Source organism: Alosa sapidissima, chromosome 2 (assembly GCF_018492685.1).
Source record: "Alosa sapidissima isolate fAloSap1 chromosome 2, fAloSap1.pri, whole genome shotgun sequence".
Lineage (NCBI taxonomy): Eukaryota > Metazoa > Chordata > Actinopteri > Clupeiformes > Clupeidae > Alosa > Alosa sapidissima.
In genome coordinates this window covers 5,207,957-5,233,867 of record NC_055958.1, presented here as the reverse complement: position 1 = coordinate 5,233,867, position 25,911 = coordinate 5,207,957, and the positions used below count along the sequence as shown (strand labels likewise).

The 25,911-nt window shown below is 43.1% G+C and overlaps 2 protein-coding genes across 8 annotated transcripts in view; one reads left to right on the top strand and one right to left on the bottom strand.

The window, feature by feature from the left end:
• The window catches only part of spegb (striated muscle enriched protein kinase b), a 71,985-nt gene extending 52,815 nt beyond the window's left edge, over positions 1-19,170 (bottom strand). For 2 of the 6 annotated variants that reach the window (XM_042065071.1, XM_042065079.1), the window contains exon 1: positions 11-143. In XM_042065071.1, coding sequence (XP_041921005.1) covers positions 11-43 — 33 coding nt within the window. In that variant the 5' untranslated portion in view covers positions 44-143. Of the gene's footprint in view, positions 1-10; positions 670-16,383; positions 17,577-19,037 lie in introns of those variants that run through there. The other 4 variants (XM_042065053.1, XM_042065097.1, XM_042065045.1 and 1 more) reach the window with 4 other exon arrangements.
• Positions 19,171-20,215: 1,045 nt separating this feature from the next.
• Positions 20,216-24,503, top strand: si:dkey-10c21.1. 2 transcript variants are annotated; one of them, XR_006023223.1, is made up of 7 exons: positions 20,216-20,303; positions 21,291-21,548; positions 21,637-21,750; positions 21,883-22,077; positions 22,272-22,310; positions 23,268-24,314; positions 24,345-24,503. XR_006023223.1 is itself a non-coding variant. In XM_042065117.1 (6 exons), the coding sequence occupies exons 2-6, from the start codon at positions 21,299-21,301 to the stop codon at positions 23,525-23,527; spliced, it is 858 nt and encodes a 285-aa protein (XP_041921051.1). In that variant the 5' UTR covers positions 20,216-20,303; positions 21,291-21,298; the 3' UTR covers positions 23,528-24,503. The 2 variants fall into 2 exon arrangements, 1 of the variants encoding a protein (XP_041921051.1); XM_042065117.1 differs by having other exon boundaries at positions 23,268-24,503.
• The last annotated feature ends 1,408 nt before the right edge of the window (positions 24,504-25,911 follow it).

Below are 25,911 nucleotides of genomic sequence, written 5' to 3'. Positions count from 1 at the left end.
TGTTACTGACCTGAAAGCGCTTTTTGGACCAGATTTTCTTCATGGCTGCGAGAAATCCCGGTCTTTTGTTGCGCTGAAGAGGCACGGACTTGACGTCTTCCGAAATCGGGGAGTTGGTGGTCACACCTGCCGGCAACCTCTGCTCCCCGTCCAGAGCATGACCACAGGCACTCCTGAGATTCAGTTTGGAAGCAGGAGACGGAATACTGGAGGTGTGGAGCTGCACTACACACTACACTCAGCCTTCCCTCAGGACCAGAGCTCATTCACCCTAACCCTACAACATAATCCAGCCACGCGCGTCCATGCGCCGGAGAAGATTTAACATGAGCCGCGCGAGAGTTGGGAGTCTTGGTTCTTGAGGTGAAAGGCCGAGGGATGGGGGTGGGGGGGGAGCGGTGTTGTCGGCTCTGACACACTTTCTCAGCAGGTGACACACATTCGCCGCCTTACGGACCCTGAGCACGCCCCGGAGTTTCCGCTCGAGCGGCGCATCGATGCTGAGCCTGAAAACATGACCAGGCGGAGGAGGCAGCCACAGGATAGGAAAAAAAGCCCCCCAATAGGAGAGCAGGATAATCGACTCAGGAGGAGCCAGCTCAGACAATAGCAGCCAGTCGCGAGGGGAGAAATGGGGGGGGGGGGGAGAGCAGAGTGTGTGAGTGTGTGTGAGTGTGTGTGTGTGTGTGTGTGTGTGTGGTGGGGGGTAGGGTGGGAGGATGGAGCCAGCGAGGGGGTGGGAGAGAGCGCGCTTTCCCTGCCGGAATTCTTCCTGAGAGTGAGCGAGCGAAAAAGAGAGATGAAGTGAGTCAGACCTCCTGAGTACTGTGCTGGAGGAGGCAGCCTGGCAAACCCCCCCTCTTTTATAAGTGCTTTGTTGTCTTTCTCTCCCTCTTTTCTCTCCCTCCCTTTCTCTCTGTCCCTCGTCTCACACTCTCCCCCTTTTCTGTTTTCTCACTTATGTTCTTTCATTCTCTCTTGTGCCATACAAACACTTCCTTCCCCCTGTCTTACACACACAAGTGCATCTTCATCTCCTTCTTGTTCTCTCTCTCTCTCTCACTCTCTCTCTCGCTCTCTCTCTCTCTCGCTTCCTGTCAATCTGTTCTTCGCTCTGAGACTCTAGCTTCCCTGGTGCTGTCAATAGAGAGGCTAAGCAGCCGCTGTAAGGGAGGCTCCTAACCCCGAGCGGAGCATTGTATATTTCGGATCAATGCCTGTGACGTCAGGACAGCCACCAGTCGATGCCGCCTTTTCGCTAAGTAACAACCAGTCATTTGCACATTCTATCACAGCTTGCTTTGATTTCCCCCTCCCTCTTTTATTCTCAACCTCCTTCTCTCTCTCTCTCTCATGCATGTCTTTCTCTCACTTCTGATCCCCCAACACCCTACATCCCCAGTCAACTCTTTCTGTAAGCATCCGGAAGCAAATGGATTTTTACATCATTTCTGTTTCATTCCCAGATGAACAAAGTTGCTAAGCATCCACCAGAGACGACTGCCATTTTGCATCAATTCAATTGCACTATTTGAACAGACCACATTGTCCCAATGCTGAAACCCCAAGTCAGAGTTCATGTTAGGTGCAAAGAGGATTCCGAGACAAAGAGGCGCTCATGTGTTCCTTCCAGCTAAACTGTGGAGATGGGCTCGCATCAGCACGCACACCAGCGATCTCTCATTTCACAGGGCACAAAAGCAGCACAAGGCTCGCTGGGATACACACGAGCAGACATGCAGCATTGGTTGCTGGGTCAATTTACTGCTCTCTGATACAAATCTCCATCATTCATGCTGGAATGGGTCACGTCACTGAGACAGAGGCGTGTGAAGGCAGAACAAAGACCTTAGGGCTGGGGTGGGGGTGGGGGGGCAGGGGGTTAGGCGGGACTGGAGGGTGTCGGGTTGTGTTGTAATTGTGTCTTTATGTTTGTGTTTGTGTGTGTGTGTGTGTTGTTGTGTGTGTGTGTGGGGGGGGGGGTTATATGGCATTAAGTTGCGCTCATTCGTTCTCATCACCTCCTGCCATGCAGGCTCACAATCATACACACACACACACACACACACACACCCTCACACTGTACACACACACACACATACACACACATGCACACACAGACACCTTCCCTGTAATCATAGGCTTACTGCTTGCTCTCTTGCCTCAATGCATCACTGAGCACACCTGTGTCCTCAGTATCAATACAACACACACACACACGCACGTATGCACGCATGCGCACATACACACATACACACACACACACACACACACACAAACACACACACTCTCTTGCTCTCTCTCTCCTCTCTCTCTCTCTCTCTCACACACACACACCGAGAATTAACAATCACAGCAGCAAAAGGTGCTGCCAGGCTCCCTCATTGCTGTTTGGCAAGGAAAGGGAGGCGTCACGCTCCCCACTGTTCTGGCCTCTCACGCTGTGTCAGGGCCCAATTGCTTATGAAAATATCAGGAGGGAGGCTTCATCTCATCAATTTGTATGGAGTCAATGCACTCTGGTGATTTGATTTGATTTCTGTAGGCAAAACAATCGCTGCTCATCACTGTTTACTGTGTCTGCAACTGGCAGAGTTTGTTGGCTGGCAGTGATTAAGATTTCGGAGGAATATCACATTCAGTAGAAACATTGATTCTAGCAATTTATTGAGATCTAAAAATCTATAGTCACCAACCAGAAAAAAATGAGAATAATGGAAGTTTCTGGCTGGCATTATATGATAAAGCTGCTCTCGGATGGTGACCAAATGCCATTATGAACTATTTCTTTTACCGACTGCCACATTCACAGTCAATTCCTGCTCAGGTCCTTCCCCTGACACACCTCCTAGCCGCATGCGTCTGCCCCCGAGCTATTTACCCTTCTCTCTCTCTCTCTCTCTCTCTACCTCCCTTTCTCCCTCCATCCATCCCTGACAGACAGCGATCAATAAGCCAGTGGCCGGCGCAGCACTCCTCTCGCGTGCGCCGGGCCATCATCGATTGCGCCCTGCGGCAATCAAAACACTCAGCCCTATCCAACCAAGTGGCCTCTGCCGCCCGCCGAATATGAGCCAGGCCAGCTGACCGTGTGGTGTAGTTTACAATGCATTTCTTTCATCCACTCCTCTCTCTCTCTCTCTCTCTCCCTCACCTCATCCATCACTCTTTCTCTTGTATTTCTTTTATCCTCTCTCATTCTCCCTCTTTCCTCATCCATCCCTCTCTCTCTCTCTCTCTCTCATTCTCCCTCTTTCCTCATCCACTCCTCTCTCTCTGATGTTTTTCCCATTTATTTTTTCACTCTCTTCTCATCATACAAGTCAATCATTTCAGACGGTCAACAAAATGTAGTTCAGTAGGTAGGACAGTCGCAGCGATGTCATTCACATCCCACTCCAGTCCATAAGGCCCAGTGGCCCAGTCATATGACAACACTGGGCACGAGGCTCAAGAGAGACAGTAAAGGGGACTGTGATTCTGTTAAGACGTGAAACTGCAGGGGTTGAAACATGCAAAACTCATATAACCTAATGCATTTACGCCAGTGTTGGAAACGCAGATGTTTATGAGGTTGTTTTATTAAACGACACACAAAGTCTGGGTGTGCGCTATTGCTTCCTGATTGCATTTGCGTATGATTTGCTTCAGGGATGAGTCACAGCTTTGGTGCAGAATGTTCGGTAGATGGAAAAGAAAGGAATTCCGTCTTTCACTCACTCTCACTCACACTCGTCTCCCCAAAACTTGCTGTGGTGAAGGAGTCAAGATAGTTCCCGCAGGGGCTTTAAGGGACATAATGGCTTCCTTAATGTGGAGTATGCTCACACACACAAACGCGTGTGTATACACACGCACACACACACACACACACACACACACACACACACACACACGCACAGACTCACACATAAAAACAAACACACACACACACACACACAACAGCCCTGCGTCGCGTTGTCATCGTGGAATTAATGGCCGGGGTGATTAAGCCCGAGCAGGGAGCAGCACAAGTCGTCACGGCCCCAGAGCCAGGGCCCCCAGCAGGGCCCCCAGCAGGGCCCCAGAGAGCAGGGCCCCCAGCAGGGCTGCTATAGGGCTCCAGAGAGCAGGGCCCCCAGCAGGGCCCCCAGCAGGGCCCCCAGCAGAGCTGCTATAGGGCTCCAGAGAGCAGGGGCGTCAGCAGGGCTCCAGAGAGCAGGGCCCCCAGCAGGGCCCCAGAGAGCAGGGCCCCCAGCAGGGCTCCCAGCAGAGCTGCTATAGGGCTCCAGAGAGCAGGGGCGTCAGCAGAGCTGCTATAGGGCTCCAGAGAGCAGGGGCGTCAGCAGAGCTGCTATAGGGCTCCAGAGAGCAGGGGCGTCAGCAGAGCTCCAGAGAGCAGGGGCGTCAGCAGAGCTGCTATAGGGCTCCAGAGGATCGCTGTGTCAGCAGGTTGCCTCCACCCCGCCCCCGAAACCACCACCACCACCACCACCACCACCACCTAGTCCTGGGGGAGCCGTCTAATGAAATGTGGAGCAATCGCTGCACAGCTCCAAGCACGATGTAATAACCAAAACGACTCCATTTAACAAGGGGCGGTGGACATAAATCTCATAGTACGGGCACTTTAGAGATGTAGTGTTGTGTGCTTATAAATTAGTTAGCGTGTGTGTGTGTGTGTGTGTGTGTGTGTGTGTGTGTGTGTGTGAGTGAGTATGTGAGTGAAGATATACATGTATACATGTGTGCATGTTAGTAGATATATGCATTTGCATTAAGTATAGGAATGTGCATGTGTGTGCGTGTGTGTGTGTGTGTGTGTGTGTGTGTGTGTGAGTGAGTACAGTATGTGAGTGAAGATATACATGTATACATGTGTGCATGTTAGTAGATATATGCATTTGCATTAAGTATAGGAATGTGCATGTGTGTGCGTGTGTGTGTGTGTGTCTGTGTCTGTGTTTGTGTGTGTGTGAAAATGTATGTTAAAAATGTGTGTGTATATGTCTGTAAATGTAAGTATCAATCTGACCAGTTCTTGTCTGCTGCCTATCTTCAGAATGGGTCAAGGCAGCAGGCACGGTACCCACAGCATCACACACACACACACACACACACAAGCCACCTTTTCAGTGCAATCCCTGCAGACAGTGACAGAGAAAAGTTTCTTTGAAAAGGTGGTATTTTGCCTCGTGTCAGGCGGCACATGCACCAGACAGCAGTTTCACGGTGTCTCCGAGGGCTGTCTGTCTGTCTGGGAAAAACAACATTAGAGAGACGGCTGCTACCGGCACGTCAGAGGAGTCCATTTGCTCTTTAGCTGGAGATTGCAAAATTGCCACAGTACTGTGGTGTTTTATCGCCAAGGTGTGAAAATGGGGAATGCATGGCCTTAAATGTGTAAACAGGCATGGAACTAAATGTAAAACAAACCAAAAAAAAAAAAACTAAATAATAAAAAAGAAATTCTGAAATGCAAAAGAAAGTTGCACTGATTAAAAAAAAACAGCCATAGAACAAGCACAACATTCAAGTCATTGCTCATCAACACTGTCGAAGAATGAGAAATAACTGATTTTTTAAGTTCTTGATGTGCTCTGCAAAAAGGAGAAAAGGGTATAGCTTAGTCATCGTTTACAGTAAGCTACACAGTGGATCGGGCTGAGTGCAAGGAGGAAGGAGCAAACGAAAGGTCCACTGGGGAAAGCTGCCCTTTTCCACGAGCAAACATGTCAGTAATCATGGCCTGTTAACAGCCAGAGGCAGGTCTGCTTGTCAGACCTGATAGACAAACCAGAGGAGACTTCACACACATACATAATCAATCTGCTCCTCTGAGAACATGCACAGCATCGTCGCCACCCAACTGGTAGTCAGACCTAATAGACAAACCAGAGGAAAATGACAGACTTCACACACATACATAATCAATCTGCTCCTCTGAGAACATGCACAGCATCGTCGCCACCCAACTGGTAGGAGAGCATCAATCACCTCCATGCCGTGAAATGGTGTATCCCAGCGGGCAAAATTGCACAACACATCGTGGAACAGTGCCACTGCTCGGCTGCATCTGCATTATTGTCAGTGGCAAGAATCCAACCAGCACCAAACAGATTATGATAGCAGAACACAAAGGAAGACAGCAATAATGTATGAGCTGTAGCTCAACTCGTGGGCTAAGATGCTAACGGAGCCGACACCATGCACTTCCCGATGGAGCACACCCTTTGCCACTGATACAGTACGAGTTTACACTTGCACTGTAAGTAGCAGAAGGGATAAAAAATATCCACTACATAAGATAACCGTCAGTGTTGTCCTTCTGCTCTATGATGTTTTGTAAATCTTTGTGAAAAATAAACAATAACAAGCCCACGCTGTCATGATGCTGTCCATCAGCACCCTTCTATAAGAACTCCAGTGTGTCCCATTCCTAAGGGATGGAGCTAACCCTACTATAAGAACTCCTTCCTAAGGGATGGAGCTAACCCTACTATAAGAACTCTGAGCCTCCATTTTCTGTCTCCTTCTCTCTCTCTCTCTGAGTCCTCTCATCCTCCCACTAGAGCACTCCAAACCGGCTCTGGCTTTGCTCTCTCAGCGCACTTTGTTTCCTTTTCCCCTCTGCGTGATCACACTCCTTCATCTGCCCCCTCTCTGCCATGCCTGTCAGTTTGAAGATGGTCTTGTGCAATAGGAAATCCCCTTTCTCTTTATGGGGCTGGGCTGAGTTTCTGAGGCATGAGCTTTGCAGAGGAACATTTGCCAGTCACTGAGGGACACAGATTTGTTTGGCTTTTCCATGATTTTTGACAACATTTTGAACACATTTCCAACAAAACATGGTTGTTGGATCGGTGTAACTATAATGTTTGTTATAATATGTCACAACGCACCACACAAGTTTATGTAAACAAACCACGCAAGCTTTAGTTTTCATATTTTTCTCACACATGAAGTTTTCCTCACAGAAGTCGGATGTGATTCAGAAGTTGCAGCTGATAAGGGCGCTCTTTGTGGGCTTTTGACCGACAGGAACATCAAAGGGCAACAATAACTATATTATAAGAAAGAACCCTAGGTTACACTTTACTTGACAATATCGACATAAGAGAGACACGACACTGTCATGAACATGTCATAAACAAGTCATAAACGTTTATGACATAACGCTTCTGTTATTAAGTGACATTCGGTTTTTGTCATAACAAGGTTAGGGTTAGGATTAGGGAAAAGGTTAAGGATAGGGTTCATGTGTCATGACAGTGTCATGTGTTCATGAGAATGTCATGTCACTCTTACAGTATGTCGATACTGTCAAGTAAATCAACTTGCCATCTGACCTTCTCATCTTGTCCGGAACATGACAGTTTTTTCTTCTTTCCTGCCGATGAAAGATGACACTGTCTTGCACTTCAGATAAATTAAAATGTTTCTATCAATTACACTGTGATGGATTCACAGAGCATTACAGATTATTCACTCAATAAGAATTCATGTTTTGAAGCACCCTTTATTGCCCTAAACTTGTAATATCAATACAACAAATATCACAGGGTCAAGGACATGGTTTCACATTGTTTTGATTTTTCACTGGGCACAAAAACACATCACTATGGTGGCCAAATCACACAGAACCTTCTTGCAAAAACGTGTTTATAATTTTCAAATCAGAGTAGGGTATAAAATACATCTGAATACTCTCAAACACTTTTGATAATTGGAGAGAAGCAGCGCCTGACTGGGCTGTGTGATGGACTAAGAGGCCCTGCTGAAACGAGCCTGCAGGGAGAGTAGTCCTGATGAGGGACAGAGGGTGCTGCTGTCGCCTGGTGCACAGCAACCAAAATGGGCGCTCACACTGTGGGCTTAATTTAACCCAGCATGTAATGCAGCGCGCCTCACCGCCCCGTGCTGGCAGCCCACCTCAATCAAAACAGAGCTGCAGGAGGTGACATGAGAGCCAGACGCCATTACAGGGAATCAAGTCTCCAACTGGGGGGCAGAGGCAGGTTTAACAGAGGCTTGTTTATTTACCCAGTAAAGCAGCCATTGCTCCCTATAATGATTGCCCCGTCTCATTTGTAATCAGGAAACAAGCAGTCAACAACAATGCACACAAAACACATAAAAAAGGACCTAAGCGAAACAAGGCAGGGAGTCACACAACTGACCAATATTTGTGCACAGATTTTGTATGCTTAATGCATCTTAGAAGGAAGAGACCCCTGGCTAAATGGAATTCAGATGGGTGCTTGCACCGGTTGATAATGAATATTGTCTCGCCTCAGGGATCCAAGCTGCCTCTGGATCTGCTTTAAAAAGTACTGAGTAGTGTGATGGCAATGCTCAGAACCTGATTATTGAATTACAGCAATGCAATACCAAAGATCCTTGATGGCTTCAACCCTCTCAATGGCAATACCATGAGCTGACTTCAAAATAACATCAAGGTCAGCATGCAAAAGAAACAGTGAAATGATGCTAATGCTTATTCCAAGACCGTGTTTTGAAAAACAGTTACAGAAATGTGAGGTACTGCTCTGATCATTTTGCAGTCCCGCAGCATCACCTGAATGCAATCATGAGAGGAGCTTTAAAAGCTGCTCTAACAGACCTCTCTTGTGGATGAAGCTAATGAAATCAGCCTGTTGTTTTGCACATTTTAAGGTGCAACTCAGTGGGACTGGGTGAACAGAGTGAGTGTGGAGACATCTGTGGTCATCACATCGTCCTAATTTAGGCCTCACCCGTGGGCACATGACTGCACCGTTCCGAACCCAAACGTGTGACTGTGAGAGTCTGAGGCGCTGTGTGCTGTGCTTTGCCGCGCAGCCTGTTTACCATTCTCTCTGACCGGCAGCAGCAACTGCAGCGCTGAGGGGGAAATCCCAGAGTGCCCGAGCATCTCTGCGGGAGGCGTGCGACACGCGAGGTGACCTGCCAACGGGCAGGGTCTGTCTGCCCACACAGTGTGGGCACCGTGGGTACAGCGAGGCTGTTATGCCCTCTTTGCCCTCAGGGTCATGGAAACTGTGGAGACTGGGCCCTGATATTAACATAATTGCTTTAAGCTGTTGGGCTGAATTGACTGTGCCGCATGAAAGAGATGCTCTGTAATGACTCGTATTGTCAGACATTGTGTTAGAGTATGTGTCAAGGGCAACCATGAGGGGTCCATGAGTCTTTACTCTGGAGGGGACAGAGTAACAGTTGGTGTAATTGGAATTGTTTACAAAGGCGAGTTCAATATCTCAGTGCAGAATGCAGAGATTAAGAGATTGTTATGTCTAGAGATAACATATATTCCACACCTATTGCACACCTACAGTATGACTAAGAAACAAGAAAAAGACAATTGTTGCAGGATTACACTATTCACTGCTGACTATCTCCACTGACACAACCTGCCGACTCCTGACCCAGTTCTGAGCTTTGGGGTCCGAAGGATCTCATCTCTGCACTCACCTTGGCTGGCTTTGGCTTCCTAAGGGATGGAGCTAAGCGTCTATTTAATCAAGATAGAGTTCAGAGGCTGAGGAAGCCCAGATGGGTCTGTCAGCGGCAGCTAGAGGTAATTAAGCCGCAACAAGGCCCGTCCTCATCAAGATTCCCGAGACATCGCTGACCTGATTTGTTGTGAATGACTCCATTTTATTTGCCCCTTAATGGGTTTTCTCCAACAGTGTTCCACTGACCCTTGGCTCATATGCTAACGCTACACTGCCCGTAAATGAGAACTAGCACCACAGAAGGATTATATGGAGATCACCTCCATTGACTGATTACTGAGTAAAGATAGTGTCCATCATAAGATGGAGTAGCCAGTGGGTGTGGCTCTTGGCATGCAGAACACATTTACTGTACAAACCAATGAGCAATATTCTTAGACTATACCTCGGTTATTGAATTAGCATTAGCCATGCTATGAACAGATGGCACCTGTTGCCTGACTTACTCCAGCAAGGAGTGCTGCATCACTGGATAGTAATCCATCTATGACACGTCATTACAGTTCTACTCTAATGACCCACATTGCTTTAGAGACAGCCACACAAGGCACTGTGTCCATGGAGACCAAAGAATGAACACAGATATAGGATTACATACAGGGGAGGGGGGGGGGGAGAGAGAGTCATTTGAGAGATTAGATTTTTGGGTTGTCCATCCATCCTGACCTGTAATATTCTTGTAAACGTGACTCAAGACTAGATTAGATATTGGTAGTGAACATCAAAGGTCAAGATCATTATGGCGTCATAGTAGTCTCGTGAACACAATCCCAAAGGTCAAAGTTAGTGTAACCTTATGTTCTGAACACTGTATATCAGAAATGCCTCTGGGGAATTTCTTTAAATTTAGGAAAAACACTCACATGGACTCATGGATCAGCTGTTTACATTTTGATGTTCAAAGGTCAAGATCATTGTGACCTCACAAAAATATATGTAGACTGAAATGGAACTAAGTAAGCAACCGTGAGATGGTAACGATAAGGTTTATATTTTTAACCAAATTCTGGTTTCTTTTTAGCCTTTATTCCATTTATTTTAACATCTTCAGATGTATTTGCTTAGCTTCTAGTCAGATGTATTTGCTTAGCCACCAGGCTCATAATTTAAATGTCTCAAGAGTCAAAAAACTCCAAGGCACTCACTATTGAAAAAGCCTTTATTATTATGGCTTGGCCAAGTTAACCTTCTAAAAAACTCCAGTGCGTTTCGGCTTTTTTAACTCCCGGGAGAAGGCATGTAGCCGAAACGCGCTGGAGTTTTTTAGAAGGTTAACTTGACCAAGCCATAATTCTCAAAAGACCCTCTTGCTGCAAGAGATTCCTGTTTTAACATCTTGGCAATCGATAAAAAACACGTCTGGCTATAATAATCCAGAAAAACATATTTAACACGGATAACAATTGTCATAGAGATACCCCATAATTTCTAACTGATATCTTCAGCTCTTTTTAAATAGTGAATTTCTCTCCCTCAGACAATTCTGTGATAGCCTTAAGGGCCGATCCTACTCCCTCACTTCAACACTGATGAGTCAAATGCACTATTTTTGGGACCATATCATACACAGAACCATTGCTGAAGCAACACTGCCGTCGTCCACGATAGGAAGAGTAAAGTATGCAAGCTGCTGAGGACTATGCACACATACTTTCTATAAGATGGACGATGCTTTTCCCTACAATGACGACAACACGCGGCCATCAAAAGCATGTCACTAAAGCTCATGTGTAAGCTTTCTGCTTGGCCCCCAATAACATTGCTAGAGATACAGTATAAGAAGGGTGTGTATAGTACAACAGGATCTGTTGTGACACCACACTCTCGCATGGAACTTACTGTATAACTGGTGAAGCAAGTGCTTTCAGGATTGCTTGAATGTGGTCCAGTTGGTTGTGAGTTATTTCAGCAAGAAAATTTAATCATTTACCCTGACCCCAAAATACTGCTGTCACAACATTGCTGCATCAAAATAATGTGGAGACTATTTGGCTTTATGACTATATCCGTGGAATTTGGCACTTCAGGGACTTGTGTAAATTCCTTCCCAAGTACATTGTGATAAATCACATACTTCTATGTAATGATGTAGACTGCAGATAGAGCAAGACAGACTGCTATGAATGACAGCTATTATTTCCATGTCATTTTACAAGCACTAGTAAAGTCTTGAACCTTGCAGTTGCCAGCTAAGACAAAGCCACTTGACTTTACCTCTCATACTATCTAGTATTGTAGCCATAACCATACTGTAATTATGAAAACGTCTATTAAAATTGACACCATAAATAACGTCATTTAGAATTAAGCTCAGTGATAGAATCTAAACAATAATTTTAAACGTGTGACAGAAGGCACAGATGTTCACACTCTCTAGGTCAGTAACACCAAAAAAGCTGAGTAATTCACTATGAAACTTTATAGTCCAACAGACTTCAAATGCATAACACTAGTTACAGTGCAGTGCATACAACTGGGACATGAAAACACATGTGGTCTTGTCACAGGTGTGCATGTCTCCCAGTACGAAGCTTCCTTACATCTCAGGTTCCAAGGGGTGAAATCAAAGTCCTTTTAGGCAAGTCTCTACACTCAGCGGCCATATTGCAACGCATTTCGGGCACTTATCGGGCATCAATTTCGGGCAGATCTGCGCGTGCGCAAGGATTCACGACACCAGCTGCGAGATCAAAACACATGATTGGCACGATGTATTCACAACATACCATATGATTGGCATGTTTGCATTACAAACTCACCCCATACATTTTTATGGAGGATTCTTTGAGTGCTGTGTATCCTCATTAGAAAGTCTCTGGTGAAACTACCTAACTGAGGCCAGGATGTTCGGAAAGTTGTTCTGGTTATGATCAACATTTGATTTTCAGAAAACATCATATTTTAACCCAACAACATTTACAGCATCACACAATAATAAATTAGATCAGTTAATGTGTGTGTCTGTGAGTTTGTATGCCTCTATCTATCTCAGCATAATTTAATCAACAGATCTGAAAGGACTCTTCTGTTTCTCTGAGCACCACAGCAGCGCTTTCTAGGAAGATCTCAGGAATTATGTGCAGGGTAAACAGGAAGTATGTGCATGGTAAACAGGAAGTATGTGCAGGGTAAACAGGAGGTTTGTGCAGGGTAAACAGGAAGTATGTGCAGGGTAACCAGGAAGTATATGCAGGGTAAACAGCATATGTTTAACAAATTTAAAACTGGATGGCTCCATTAATTGCCAGGTTATAAAGCAGGTCAATACTGTTAGCTATCTAACTCATATGTGAAACGGAGAGACAGAAAAGGTTTGATTTTACTGCAAAAGTAAGTGAGGTCAAGGGCATGTCAACATATGAATTTGACATTTAAAGCTTTGCTCATTCATTGCAAATCCCTGTAGTATGCTGCCAATATTAGTACTGTTTGTTCCTCTTTGCAATGAAGAAACCCTACTGCCCTGGATTTGTGAAGGCAAGATATTGATTGAACAGTATTAATTAAATAATAAACAGCTTTGTGTGAAATTGAAGGGATTTTTCCTTATAAACAATGTCTGTATCCAATGTGTGTATTTGAGACTTGAGATGTTTCATATGCATTCAATCTGACATTAGGAATGAATGAAGTGTGTGTGTGTGTGTGGGGGGGGGTTGTTTATGTGTGTATAGGCTATTCCTGTTGTCCTGTTGTTTATGTGTGTATAGGCTATTCCTGCATTGCTTCTGTGCTGTCGACCTACACTGCTCCTCTCTCTCATCATTCTATCTGCAAATGGACCAAATTAAATTTGCAGTTCCCACCAGTGAGGAAGCGCGGCAGCTCAGACCTCCGTTATCTCCATCAGGGTTCATAGATGACAAAACAATCACAGCTCCAAGCCAAGATAGGTTAATAAACAGAGATGCTTCGGGAGAAAACATAACACACTCAGGATTTATATTTTATCCAGGCTACTGGATCTTATTTTGTAATCATCTGCAAATGCTGTTAGAGTTTTACTCAGCACAGTGTATATGTGTGCGCGCGTCTGTTTGTGCATCTGTGTTTGTGTGTGTGTGTGTGTGTGTGTGTGTGTGTGTGTGTGTGTGTGTGTGTGTGTGTGTGTGTGTGAGGGATGGTACAGCTGGCAGACATAATCTTCCTACAAGAAGACAGTTTTCTTTTGACACACTACAGTGTGTGGGCAGCAGCAACAGCAACAGAATCACATTCTCTGCAACTATGCAAGAAGCATCCCCATAACGAAAACTGCAGCAACATTATGCGCTACTATTCTGAACCATACCCAACATATTATCATGACTATTGTGTTAATTATGATAATTATCATCATAAGGTCCTGTTGAAGGAAAACTACTGTGCTAGAATAACAGTAGCATGCTATAGGAGTTGAGTAGCGTAGCATAGCATAGCTACTATGACAAAATGGAAATTAATCATATCAATGTTTAAAACATTTGTTAGCACAACTAGTGTCTCACTATGGTTGTCTAGCTTGAAGTATATTCCTAAGCATTCATCTGTGTGTTTTCCATTCCCCTGTGTTCAAGACACTTTTTCTCCGACTGCTCAGCTCCGACTGCTCAGCAACCAGCTGCATGACAAACACAGTGCTGTAACAGCAAGATTTTAACAGTGCTGTAACCAGCAAGATTTTAACGGCCAATCGATAGAGCTACAGAGCAATAATTCAGTGGAAATGCATGGATTCCAGTTGCTGCTACTGGAAGAAACTGGAATCCATGCATTTCCACTGAATTATTTTTGGAATCTGATCCCTTATCATACCTGTTCATTCATACTCGTCGCTCGACTTATCGTGACTAAATTCAAGATGGCTGCAAATGCTAAACTTCGTGAAGATACTGTCTGCATAAATCGTCTTGTAAGTAAACTACCAGTGCTTTTTCAAAGTTCTCAATGTCTCGTTTTAAATGTCAGGGCCCTCGGAAGTCTACCAATGAAGTGGGGAGATACATTGAGCCTCGTAAATGGTGTAAAACAGTGATTTATTTGCATGGCTAGCCCGATGCCGAAGCACCACCATTGAAAAAGCTGTCGGTAGCATCGGCTAACTAGCGCCAGATTTTGGAGTGCAGGGGACAAGCCGAGATGGGCTATGAGACATACGTTCACACTCGGTATCATGTTTCAACACACTTTAGGTCAATATCACACCGGAATTCTCCTTTAAAATGACGTAAAATCAGACCTGGCCTCCACACTGATGCCAGCTCTTTCTTAGCTGATGCAAGAGCCAAGACTTGAGCCAAGTCTGTGGGACGAACCCATTTTCAACCCATGCTGTAATTATATGTATTGATAATTGGGTGGTGTGTATTGATAGGAGTGGAATGTGGATCTAAATAAAAACACCTCTCGCCCAAGTCGATTGGATTAAAGATGGCTGAGAGCAAGTCTCCTCACCATTGGGCTAATAATAGCTGTGATGTCTTCCTGTAACAAGAGCCGCCATGGCCTATTAACATCACAAAAATCTGAGGCCTGGCACATTCCTGGGTATAAATAACTGGCAGCGGAGAGAGAGAGAGAGCGAGAGAGAGAGAGAGAGAGACAGTCAGTGAGGAAGAGTCGAGTGAGACTGGGCAAGGGTAAAGACTGAGGCGCCTGAGTGACACAACAGGTGTGGCCATCCAGCCGTGGAGTTTCCTTTCAAAGACAGAAGGGAGTGAGAAAGAGAGACAAAGAGAGAGAGATTTTTCAGTTTCCACGCTGGGAATACTGGAAATCAGACACAGTGGTGAAATGCTATATTTTTCCCCAAAAAAGTTGTGCAATTGCTTTTGTTAGAGACTAAGAGATACTAAGATATCTCATAGGCATGGAATGAAAAAAAGTTTTTTTTAACATAACCACTGATCTGTTCATGTTTATACAAAATTAGAAATGCCAATGAGTTTAGACAATTCATTCCAAACAAAAAGGCAACGGAAAAGCACAGAAGGAACACTAGTTCTCAGTAAACTATTTCAGTTGAAATGGCATGAGGATACCTGAATCCTGCCCTGGCAGTTTAACATGTTTGAATGGGTGACAGTTTGAAGGTGAAGATTAGTGCCATGAGTGAAGCCTCAACTCCGCTTACACACAGCCTATTTTGGCAAACATGAACCCGCCCGAACTGTTCTGTTACTATCAAGGACGCAGACTGTTCCAAAAAAAAAAAAACTCAGTTTGGCCATACTGAAAATTAAGAAAAATGAAATGAACAAAAAGTCCTAACTATAACTGCCAGTTGTTTCATTAAGCATGAACCAATCGTCCTTAAAACTTGATAGAATAAAGTAATGTGGCTTTTTGTTCTCAGAAACTTCCATTGCAACTTGTATCTGGACCACACGGTTAGCCGTAGTAACCCATTTACTCGACAGCACTATTTGACAGCTCTACTTTAAGATGGTGCAGCCGTCGATTCAGGTTCCCAGCTGCCACCATCATTCTATAGCACCCAGTGGCCTGCAGAGGGAGGAAGCCCGTGGAGCTCGGACTAAACAAAGTGTCTGAAGAGGATACGGCTACCCCATCTTATCTGTGTTCCCTGTGACCCACCATTTTGAATGGCACATCACAGGGATGAGTTGCTTATGAAGCCAATTATCACGTTTTCACTGAGTCTTTGTCACCTCGGTGCACTTAACTGATAACACGAGCCTTTAATCTCTTTCTCTGTAAGGTTTAAGGTCAATAATTACCACCATTTTTGAATACAACTGGAAATGTATGATTTTTGTTATGACTTTTCACTTTCTGGAAGAAATGTCTTCTTTGGAAATGTCCTCATAAACTGGAAGCCTGTTAGTCATCAGTCATCGTGGTATTTCATTCATTCGTTCATTCATTCATTCATTCGTTCAGTTACCTTCTCCCAAATCCAGGACAGCAAGAACCGCACTGCTTCTGGCCTCTCCCAGAAAGTTGGTGGCAATACAGGTGTAGAGGCCAGCATCACTGGGTTTACAGTCTCTGATCCACAGGCCCCCATACTCTTGATTATCCATGCTAAGCAGATAGTCATTGTGGTACCAGAACAGCTCGGGCTGTGGGTCTCCCGCCACGGCCACCTTCAGACGGATGTCGCATCCCGTGCCCACGGCCGCGTTCCTCATCTTTCGGATGAACACGGGCGCCGTTTGAGTGGGATACGCCAAGCTTTCAGGATCGGGTACCAGCTGGTCCTGGTTCACTCTGGCCCGTTTGGATGCCAGCCGAGGGCTGGGAGGTTCGACGCCGTACGCTCCATCGTCTGCGCCCTTCTTCAGAGTCATCTGCACCTCTGCTTTTTTCATGTCTGCCCTCCTTGTTTTGATGTCTTGATGATTTTATCTCAGAGCCACGGGATTGTCTGTTTTGCTGCTGAATCAGTTTGAGGTGTCGATTTGAAACTAGGCCCTGAGCCTTACTATTCTGTTCCTGTGGATTGTCCAAAGTAGATCAAAAGCACGTACTATCATTGCATCTTATACACAGATTCCAGTGGCAAAGGTCTGCCTCAATGTAATGCTTCTGTTCAATATGAAGTATGTTCCTAAGCAACTGTCTGAAAGAACAACCAAAATGTATGCAACAAACAGGGTTTACCTTCGGGTCACTTGTGCCATTAAGTTTTGCAATATACTTTTGATCATCTTGAGTAAGTCCAATTAGATTGGTGAAAACAAAACGCCTAATCTGCAGCCAATTACACAGATAGAGGTGGTTCATGAACTCCCGTCTGATGGTATTTTTAGAGCAAGTCCCATAGGATCATGTTGCATTAACAACTCTCAGGATTGCCTTTTGGAAGCGCTGGCCGCTGCTCGCCACCTTTCTGTTTCAAATCTTCCAGGTCTTAGGAAACAACGGGAGATTGGTCGCCGCTCCTGAGGTGCCCAATTCGTACTCTGCTCTCGGCTCTCAAGTCTGTAGACGTCTGATTCCGCCACGCCTACGGTCCATACACTTTTTTTCACCCCCTTTTTGCCCGAGAGTTAGGCACACTCAGTCATGATCTCACCCACCCTCAACAGTCTAGTCCCCCGGGAAGGGTGACAGCAGAGTCCCTCTAAGCCTTCAAGTGACAGCTGCACCCTGATAGGTCAAATATTTTGGACAGCCCGGATGCTTCCACCCCGCCTTTTCCCCCCCAACAACTCCTGGACCTGTGGCAAACGGGGCCAATCGCAGGCTCCGGGATGGGTGACATGGAGACTCGAGAGGGAGGGGTCGAGGAACAACCTCTGATTCATGTGTCAAAGATAGACGCCCCCGAGCCCTCCCCCACCAAAGACGTCAAGTGGGCCGGGGCAGTGCAAATTTATAATTTACCACAATGATGTTTCATAGTAGCTCCTCACAAAACACACAGAAATACCAATATGCTGTAAAATAATATGACTGCTTCTCTTTCAGCAGAAATCTGTGGCATGCTTGCCTGTGTGGCTAAGTGTTATGATCCCAGTGTCCAGTGGCATTCCTGACTGGATTAGCACTACTCGCATAAAGCTATCTATTCTTACTCCAAACCCATGCAAATCACTTTAAAGTATTTTTTTACGCCTGAGAGGAAAGTGAGGATGACTGCTCTCTGCAGAAGTACACAAAATAACATTAAAATTAAAAGAGTTCCTGTTGATCAAATCATTGGAGTAAACTAAACTTTGTTGACTAAGTTTTACAGTGCGACAGACTGCCATCTGCTGGAGAATATATTAAACTACATGCTATGACACCCAATTAGCCACAGTTAGTCTTCACAAACTACTTTTTGGGAACAGAGAATCTGCACAAATTCCAATAAAGCACTGTATAACTTCCTGTTGTGATCCACTGAGAAATAATAAAAGACATAATTAATAACTATATATTCTAAATCAAAATGCACTTGCTAATGCAACTATTTAATGGGGGCTTCTTTCTGCTACTCAAGAAAAAAAAAGCCTTCTGATCAAATAATCTGCCTAGTATTGATGAAATAATCTCAGTATACATGAGCATACATGAGCAACATTCATAGCCTTAGGCTGCATTTTTCCCCTTTGCTGTCAAAAATGGCTTCACACAAGCTGAAGCTGCAACAGTGTGGACCATGATAATCCACACAGATCTTAAATTCCATGCCAACTACATGATCTCCCTTTTCCTCTTTCTCAGGCACCCCCTTTGAAACTCAACCCTGACTGCAGTCTGTCCTTTGGGGGCCGGTTGCCATGGAAACAACACCGCTCTTTGGACAAAAGCGAGTAATCTGTGCGTTGGTGTGCACAGGTCTCCGGGTGAGTGGGAGGAAGCCAGTGGAGCTACAGAGAGGCATGCACAGGGTTCCAGCATCCAAAACATAACAGCAGGGGAGCAGAGAAAATGGCAAATAGACGATTTAAGAGCAGTCACACACACACACACATGCAAGTCACAATCTCCTTTTGAGAATATACTAGACAGCCATGCATGCACACCTCGCAAACTCGACAGTGACATTTTCACAGAGGCAGGGGGGATGCCGAGGAAGGGGAGGAAGATAAGATAGTATGCACTTACGTCTTCAGATGCCAGCCTTTGTCGCCGTGTTGTGGTGGATGAGAAGTGGAATCTCATGGTGCTGTTCTCGTGCACAGGCGCCCCCTGCTGACTGATGTATTTGATGCCATCCAAACGCCTCCGCATTTCACAAGGGTGGCTTCCCTGTAGTCGTGCCACCAAACACTTGCTCAGCAGCTCCACGGTCATACTGGTCGTGGTCTGTTTATAACACAGTTGTGAAATGCATTATAGTATCTGACAGATTAACAGAGGAGTCTGGCAGAGGAAGAAATCACCTGACCCTCATCTGAGAGTTCCCTGATATTACTGTTAATGCCCAAGTAATTGTTTTCTTCTAATGAGATATTGGCATAAGCAAAAATATCTGCAACTGCAACATGACCTTTCTCAACTAATACATTTGTTGCAGTATTGGATGTGTTTTATAATGCATAAAGGATTTAAACTAGTTCTGCAAGTCTTAAAATTAGTGTGTCATACACCACAACCAAAAATGTATATTTTGTTATCTTTCACATTGAGGAATCATGTAGGCCTATTGTAGCCTATCCAAAGGCCATATGAGCAATAAACCATTCAAAATTACGTCACAGTCAATAATCTTTTGGTGGTTTCTCACTGGTGGAGTGAGTTTCCAATTGTATTCTGCCTTCATGTTCTGCGTAGCTTTGGGACTTAGAAGTGTTTTGACTCATCTGTTCACCTTGCACCTAATTCATTCTCTGCAGAGTTATGGCTATTTTTATTATTACCAAATGTGGGCTTTTCGAATTTATTTGAAACTACTACCTAGTGTTTACTGTAAGTCGCTTACATGCTACAAGCATAGGCTACCAAATCTGCTTTGAATTGTTTGCCAACTTGCAGCACAGCAATACAGGTAAGGCAAAGTTAGGGATTTGTCTAGTTGAAACCAGTTACTGTAAATTGCAGGGTCATTGGTTGAAATAGCCTAAGGCTAGGGAACTTCAGATGCTGCTTGGATTTACCTTCAGCAAAGTCCTAAAGCCTCTGCCTTTAGCCTATAAATGATTCACGAAAAGCAAAGCATTCATAAAACTTGTCTTACATTGAAATGGCAAACAATATCAAGCCAAATGCATGAGCCTTCAAAATATTTTTCAGGCATTCTTGCAAGTTGCACTAATCAGGCTTGAATTACTTCACAGCTGATAAAGGAAATGATGTATGAAAACTGAAAGTGGAAGCATAGGCTACTTATCTCCTTAACGCGTATCGCTTCATAGGCTGTCATCATCTAAGGTATAGCCTACTTTCGCGCTAAAAAACATATACCTGCAGAATTTTCCATATGTTTTTATGTAGGCCTAGGCCTACAATATTTTAATAAGTTTACGTCAGGAAGTTTATCATGTGATGACGTAGGTCTAGCGAACTCTGACAGCAACATTCCCCTCGTGAAGGGCTAATTCCAGATGTAGGCTAGTTACAAAGAGAAAGGTTGTGGTAGGCTACTGATAGCCTATAGTGGATATCATTCACACAAAAAACCCTCATCGAATGGCTTATGCTTGATCCTCGAACTCGATTCGAACAACAGATCGAAGCTACTGTAACTTGAAAAGTATCTCGGTGCCAGATGATAATTATAAACACGAACATTAGCATATTCTTGTCCGAATATGATCGGTCTTGTTCTAAGTTTCTTGCAATGATTCAGGATGTAAACGAGCCTTATTCAGAACTCAGTTGATTTCAGGTTCGCTCTAGGCTATCGCTATCGAAAGTTTGTTGTTTTGAATGTGACTAACTTTGAACCAACGTAAACTTAAAATTGGCCTACATTCCTTTACGAAAAATAACAATGAACATATAAGAATATTATACGAATAGTATTTTAGGACATATATAAGTATTATAGTTGCCTGTTTTTGGGATATGCTGTAGGCTATAAGTCCTAAGACTGGGCCTACATAGAGAGATAAGGATGTTATTGAGGTATTATAGAACATCATAGAAGTAGTCTATACACTACCTTAGAACTACTATAGAAAATCGTATAGTATTATAAAGTCCTTTTTGTAAGGGTTCAATTGAATACGAATAAGTGTTTTCTATGACTAAATGCATGTTAATGCTTCGGAAAGTCTAGCATATGAACATCTGCTGAGTCATTTTCAGTTCAAATGGAACCGTTATCCACGACTTGCAACAAATTGTTTGGCTTGCATGCTTTGTATCATAGGCTAAAGTTAATATTAAAAAGAGGTGTGTGTGTGTGTGTTTCAGGTGTCAATATGGAATTCCTGCAGTCAAATAAAGAAGCTCTTTGCAAATTGTTGTCAGAACACCTTAAAAAGGTAATGGATCACGTTGAGGATATGGTAACAGGGAAGGAATATAGGATTATAAGTGATCAAGGTGGGAGAAAGGGAATCGAGTCACTGCTGGGAATTATGCTCAAGAAAGGAGAAGATGATTGCCAAAAGTTTGTCACATTCCTGAGGGAGAATTTCCCTGAAGTTCAAAAGTTTGCTGACAGAGAAGGTAAGTTACATTACTTTGAAGACATTGCACCATCATTGTTGAATTCCTGCAAAGCCCATTTACTAATTAAATTAGTCTGTTTGTGCAGCTTCAACAGCCCCCAAGCTTTATGCAGATCAAGGCAGCACTATTGTGGCATCAGAGACAGCTAATGTGACCATGAATTCTTATAAAATGGAGGTCAATGTGGATGGGCACCAAGGTAGGACAAGCCTGTACAGCAGATAGAACAGATTCACGGTGTGCATTAAGATATACTGTATCAAATATGAATTTCTTGCCAGCAATTTTCACTTGTGATCTCTAAATGTGATGCTTTTTTGTCCTCTTTCAGGAGGCAATCACAGTCCTTCCCAAGTATGCCCACAACCAGCTGTTCCCAGCAGTGGTTCACGTATGGTGGCAACAAACAATAGCCATATTTTTGCCCCAAAGTTAACAGGCAGCACAGTGAAACAGGACGTCTGCTTCTCTTTCAACTTCAACGCTGGGGCCAAGAATGCTGGAACTCGTCATTCACAAATCTCAGGTTGACCCCTTACCCTTAATTTATGTCAACACATATTGCTGAATCAGCGTTAAGATTCCTTTCTCACTTTCTGTTTCTGTCTCTGTATGACTGTCTCAACTCTGACATACAGACTCACAAGTTTTTAGTGCATTTCTCTCTCTTTGTTTGTCTAGTCAGAAAAAAGTCCCTAATACCTTTATCTATTCATGCAGGTGTGACTACGGGAAAAGGGCCTCAACCCACAATTTCAGGTTATTGTTTTTTCAATCATTGCAAGAATTTTCCATCAAGGAACTGACCTTTCCGTTGTTTTCAATAGAGATTTTCATTGACTTTCTTTTAGCCTTGGAAAAAGGCTTAATCCACATGCAGGAAAACAGCCCTGAAGTGTGATTAATTGTCCTTAGTAATGATACCAAAACTGTGGATATTCATTATTCAACAGAGAACCAATACAAAAAGTTATTGCTCTGAATATTGTATATTGTATATATATATATACATACATATGACTTTGGTCAAGAAGTGTCTGCTAAATGTAGTGTAATGTAATAATATATATATATATATATATATATATATATATATATATATATATTTATATGTGTGTGTGTGTGTGTGTGTTATATATTTTGATGGAGTATTAGGGCCACACATGAAGAAAAAATAATAATATATATAAAAATATAAAATATATTTATATATTTATAAATATACTTTTGCCATGACGAGATCATGTTGACTTTAATCTCATCATGTTGACTTTAATCTCGACTTTTAGTCTTTATTCTCGACATTCAAAACTACTTAGTATAATTGTTGCTAAACCCGATTCTGAAGTACAATTTAACTTTAATCTCGTCACAGTACAAATGTGTGGCCCTAATACTCCGTTGAAATATATAACATACATACATACATACATACATACATACATATATATATATATATATATATATATATATATATATATATATATATATATATACAGTAATACTTGTCAGTTTGTCGATATGGGTGGGTGGGTGATGTTAAGGTATTGGTGGGTGAAGCATAATTTCCCACCTAATAACCAAGGTTTAGCTTGATTGAGCAAAAATTCTTAATCTATGAGGTTCATGCTCGTGGGCAGGGCTATACATGGGAATGTATCTTCTTTCTAATTACAACACAATCTGAATATTTTTATTTGGATGTTTCTCTTTCAGATAAGCTTGGCTTTTTTAAAAACCATTACAGCGATTTGACACAGAAAGTGAAAAATGTGCAACCAATTCTAGATGTACTGATTCAGAAAGGTTTCCATAAGGAAATGGCTGCCAATGTGCGGGCAGAAAACACCTCCCAGAGACAGATGAGGGAGATTTTGGATGGCACAACCAGCAAAACAGCAGCAGAAGCTCTATTTGAAGCATTACTGACCAATGAAAAAGATCTTATGACTGAACTGATGTCGCCAGACACATAACTGAGACTAGTGAAGTCTAATGAAATATGTTTTTAACCTTTTTACTATCTTTACCTCTTTTTAGGCTACTTTCTTACAATGGACCAAAGCCATCTAATTTTCATTGTATATTCTCCACTGTAAGTGACAGTTAGGGATTATACTTCTCAGGTTATGTAAACCTTTTTATCTTAATGTATTCCGTTGTTCAGTGTTATACTATATGTTAAGAAATTTAGTTTTTTATCACATGCATTCATTTATAATTGAGGGGATATTGGATTATATGTTTTTTTTGCTATTTTTATAATATTACTACTGTACTATAGATTCCTTTTAAAAAATATATACTTTGTTTAATCAGGTAATAGAATATTGTACAAATAGCACAGCTGATTTACCAAGATGAACTGAAGCCAAATGTGCCAACTGAGCCTTTTAGTAGTCAGATCAAAGATGTTGTTAAAAAAAGATAGAAAATAGGGCTGCATAATTAATGGATTTTTAACATAAGTGCACAAGGCATGGTCACCAAACAGAAGTGGCCCAACTTAAAGTGAAATTTTAAATTAGATGTTTGACATCACAAATCAAATTTGTGAAGTTTGACTTTCAGAAATAATAGCGCAAGTTTGCGATATATTGTAGCGATACTCAAGTTTAACTTTTAGAAATCAAATCGCAAATCAAATCACAATATCGGTCAGAAAATCAAAATTACATAATATTCCCAAATTATGCGGCCCAAATACAAATGTTCTATTATTGTATACAGTAACACATTACAGGAAAGAAGTGAAAAAGAAGTGTAAGGGGGAAACACAAATGAACGACCAAGGGAATATGATAGTGGATTAGCTCTATTTTTTATGTCAGGTCATAAGTGTCTAAAATATAAAAGTATCACAGAATTCAGTGGAAAAACAACATGGGAGTATTGTTTTCTTGTGCTTTATTACCTACTCTAAATAAAATAAAAAATGTTGTAAATCCTGTACACCATTGATTCTATTACAGTTCTGTGAGTGAGTATCATTTGGTTCTTGTTCACTTGATGAGTATAGTCACAGTAGCCAAAGTCATTATGTAATGAAAAATCAAGATCATTAATGGTACACCTTACTAATGACTTTAACGAAGACAGAAAGCAGACATAGTTTTTATCACCTCCACCTATCTTCGACCTTTGCCCTGTAGGCTACTGTACAATGAGAGCAGCAGGCGACTGCAGACCCCTTTGTTGGGTCAGTTGAGAAAGAGAAGAAGAAAATTAATCTAGATGGTCATGTGTGAGGACTGTGATATTGTGACGCTCTACCTTGCATGGCATTTTAAAGTGAATCGGACCAGTTTCTTTCATGTTAAGCTATGTGACCGGACACAAATACACAGAGACAGATAGACCTGATTACGATACCCTCCGCGCCCTAATGGGGGGCAAGGGTAAAGAGGACATGATACCAGTGCTGAGTCGCACCTCCTATTGACAGATAACAGAACTTGCTTTCTGTGCCATCCTTTCATAATAAATCTCAAATGAAGGGGCTGGTAACTGCAGGGATGGATTACTGCACAGGCCTACCGGGCCCAGGCCCAGGGGCAGAAGGGGTCAGGGGGCCCTAAAGCCCAAGCCTTTGCAGGGAATCATTGCCTCAATATCAACAAATCAGGATGTAGGCTATGAATCTGATTTAATATTGGCCATCCCCAAAATGCACCATACAGGAAATCACATCAAACAAATTTAAAAAATTCTGGGGGAGGACCCCCAAACCCCCCCTCCCACATATACAACAATAAGTGGGGGGCCCAAAAGTTCATAATCCGCCCATGGGTAACTGGATGGATTTAAATCAAAGCACTATAAAATTCAGAGTTTAAATTGTTCACATGTATGTTTTACTGGTCAAAATGTTAAGACTAAAAAAGGCCAATCAGAAAATTAAACCAAAACCTTAAACACCACCCAGGGGCGCGTTTTCCAAACCACAGCAACTTTGTTGGTTGCAATGCAATTTCTCATTGCCAACCAACCAGCCTACAGTAGCCTGTTGCTTACAGGTTAAGAACTATGGGTTTGGGAAACGCACCCAGAGCCTTATTGCCACTAATCTAGTTCACATATAGTAGGCTACTTTCTGGTGATAGCCTACAGTCAGTAATAATAGGTTAGGCTACTGAAAGGTTTCCTTTCATTTTTACAGTTTGTCCCAGCCCATAGAACAGACCTGCATTAGTTCTAGTGGTGTGATGACACGTGTTTCCTTACATGACACGTTATCTGAAAACAAACCTCAGAAAGTGGTGACTTGTTGCATAGTGTTGCTTTAAATGTAGCCTATGTCCTACTTTTTCTATATTTTTGAATGTTTTAAGTTCAACATTTACCCCAACATTACCCCTCT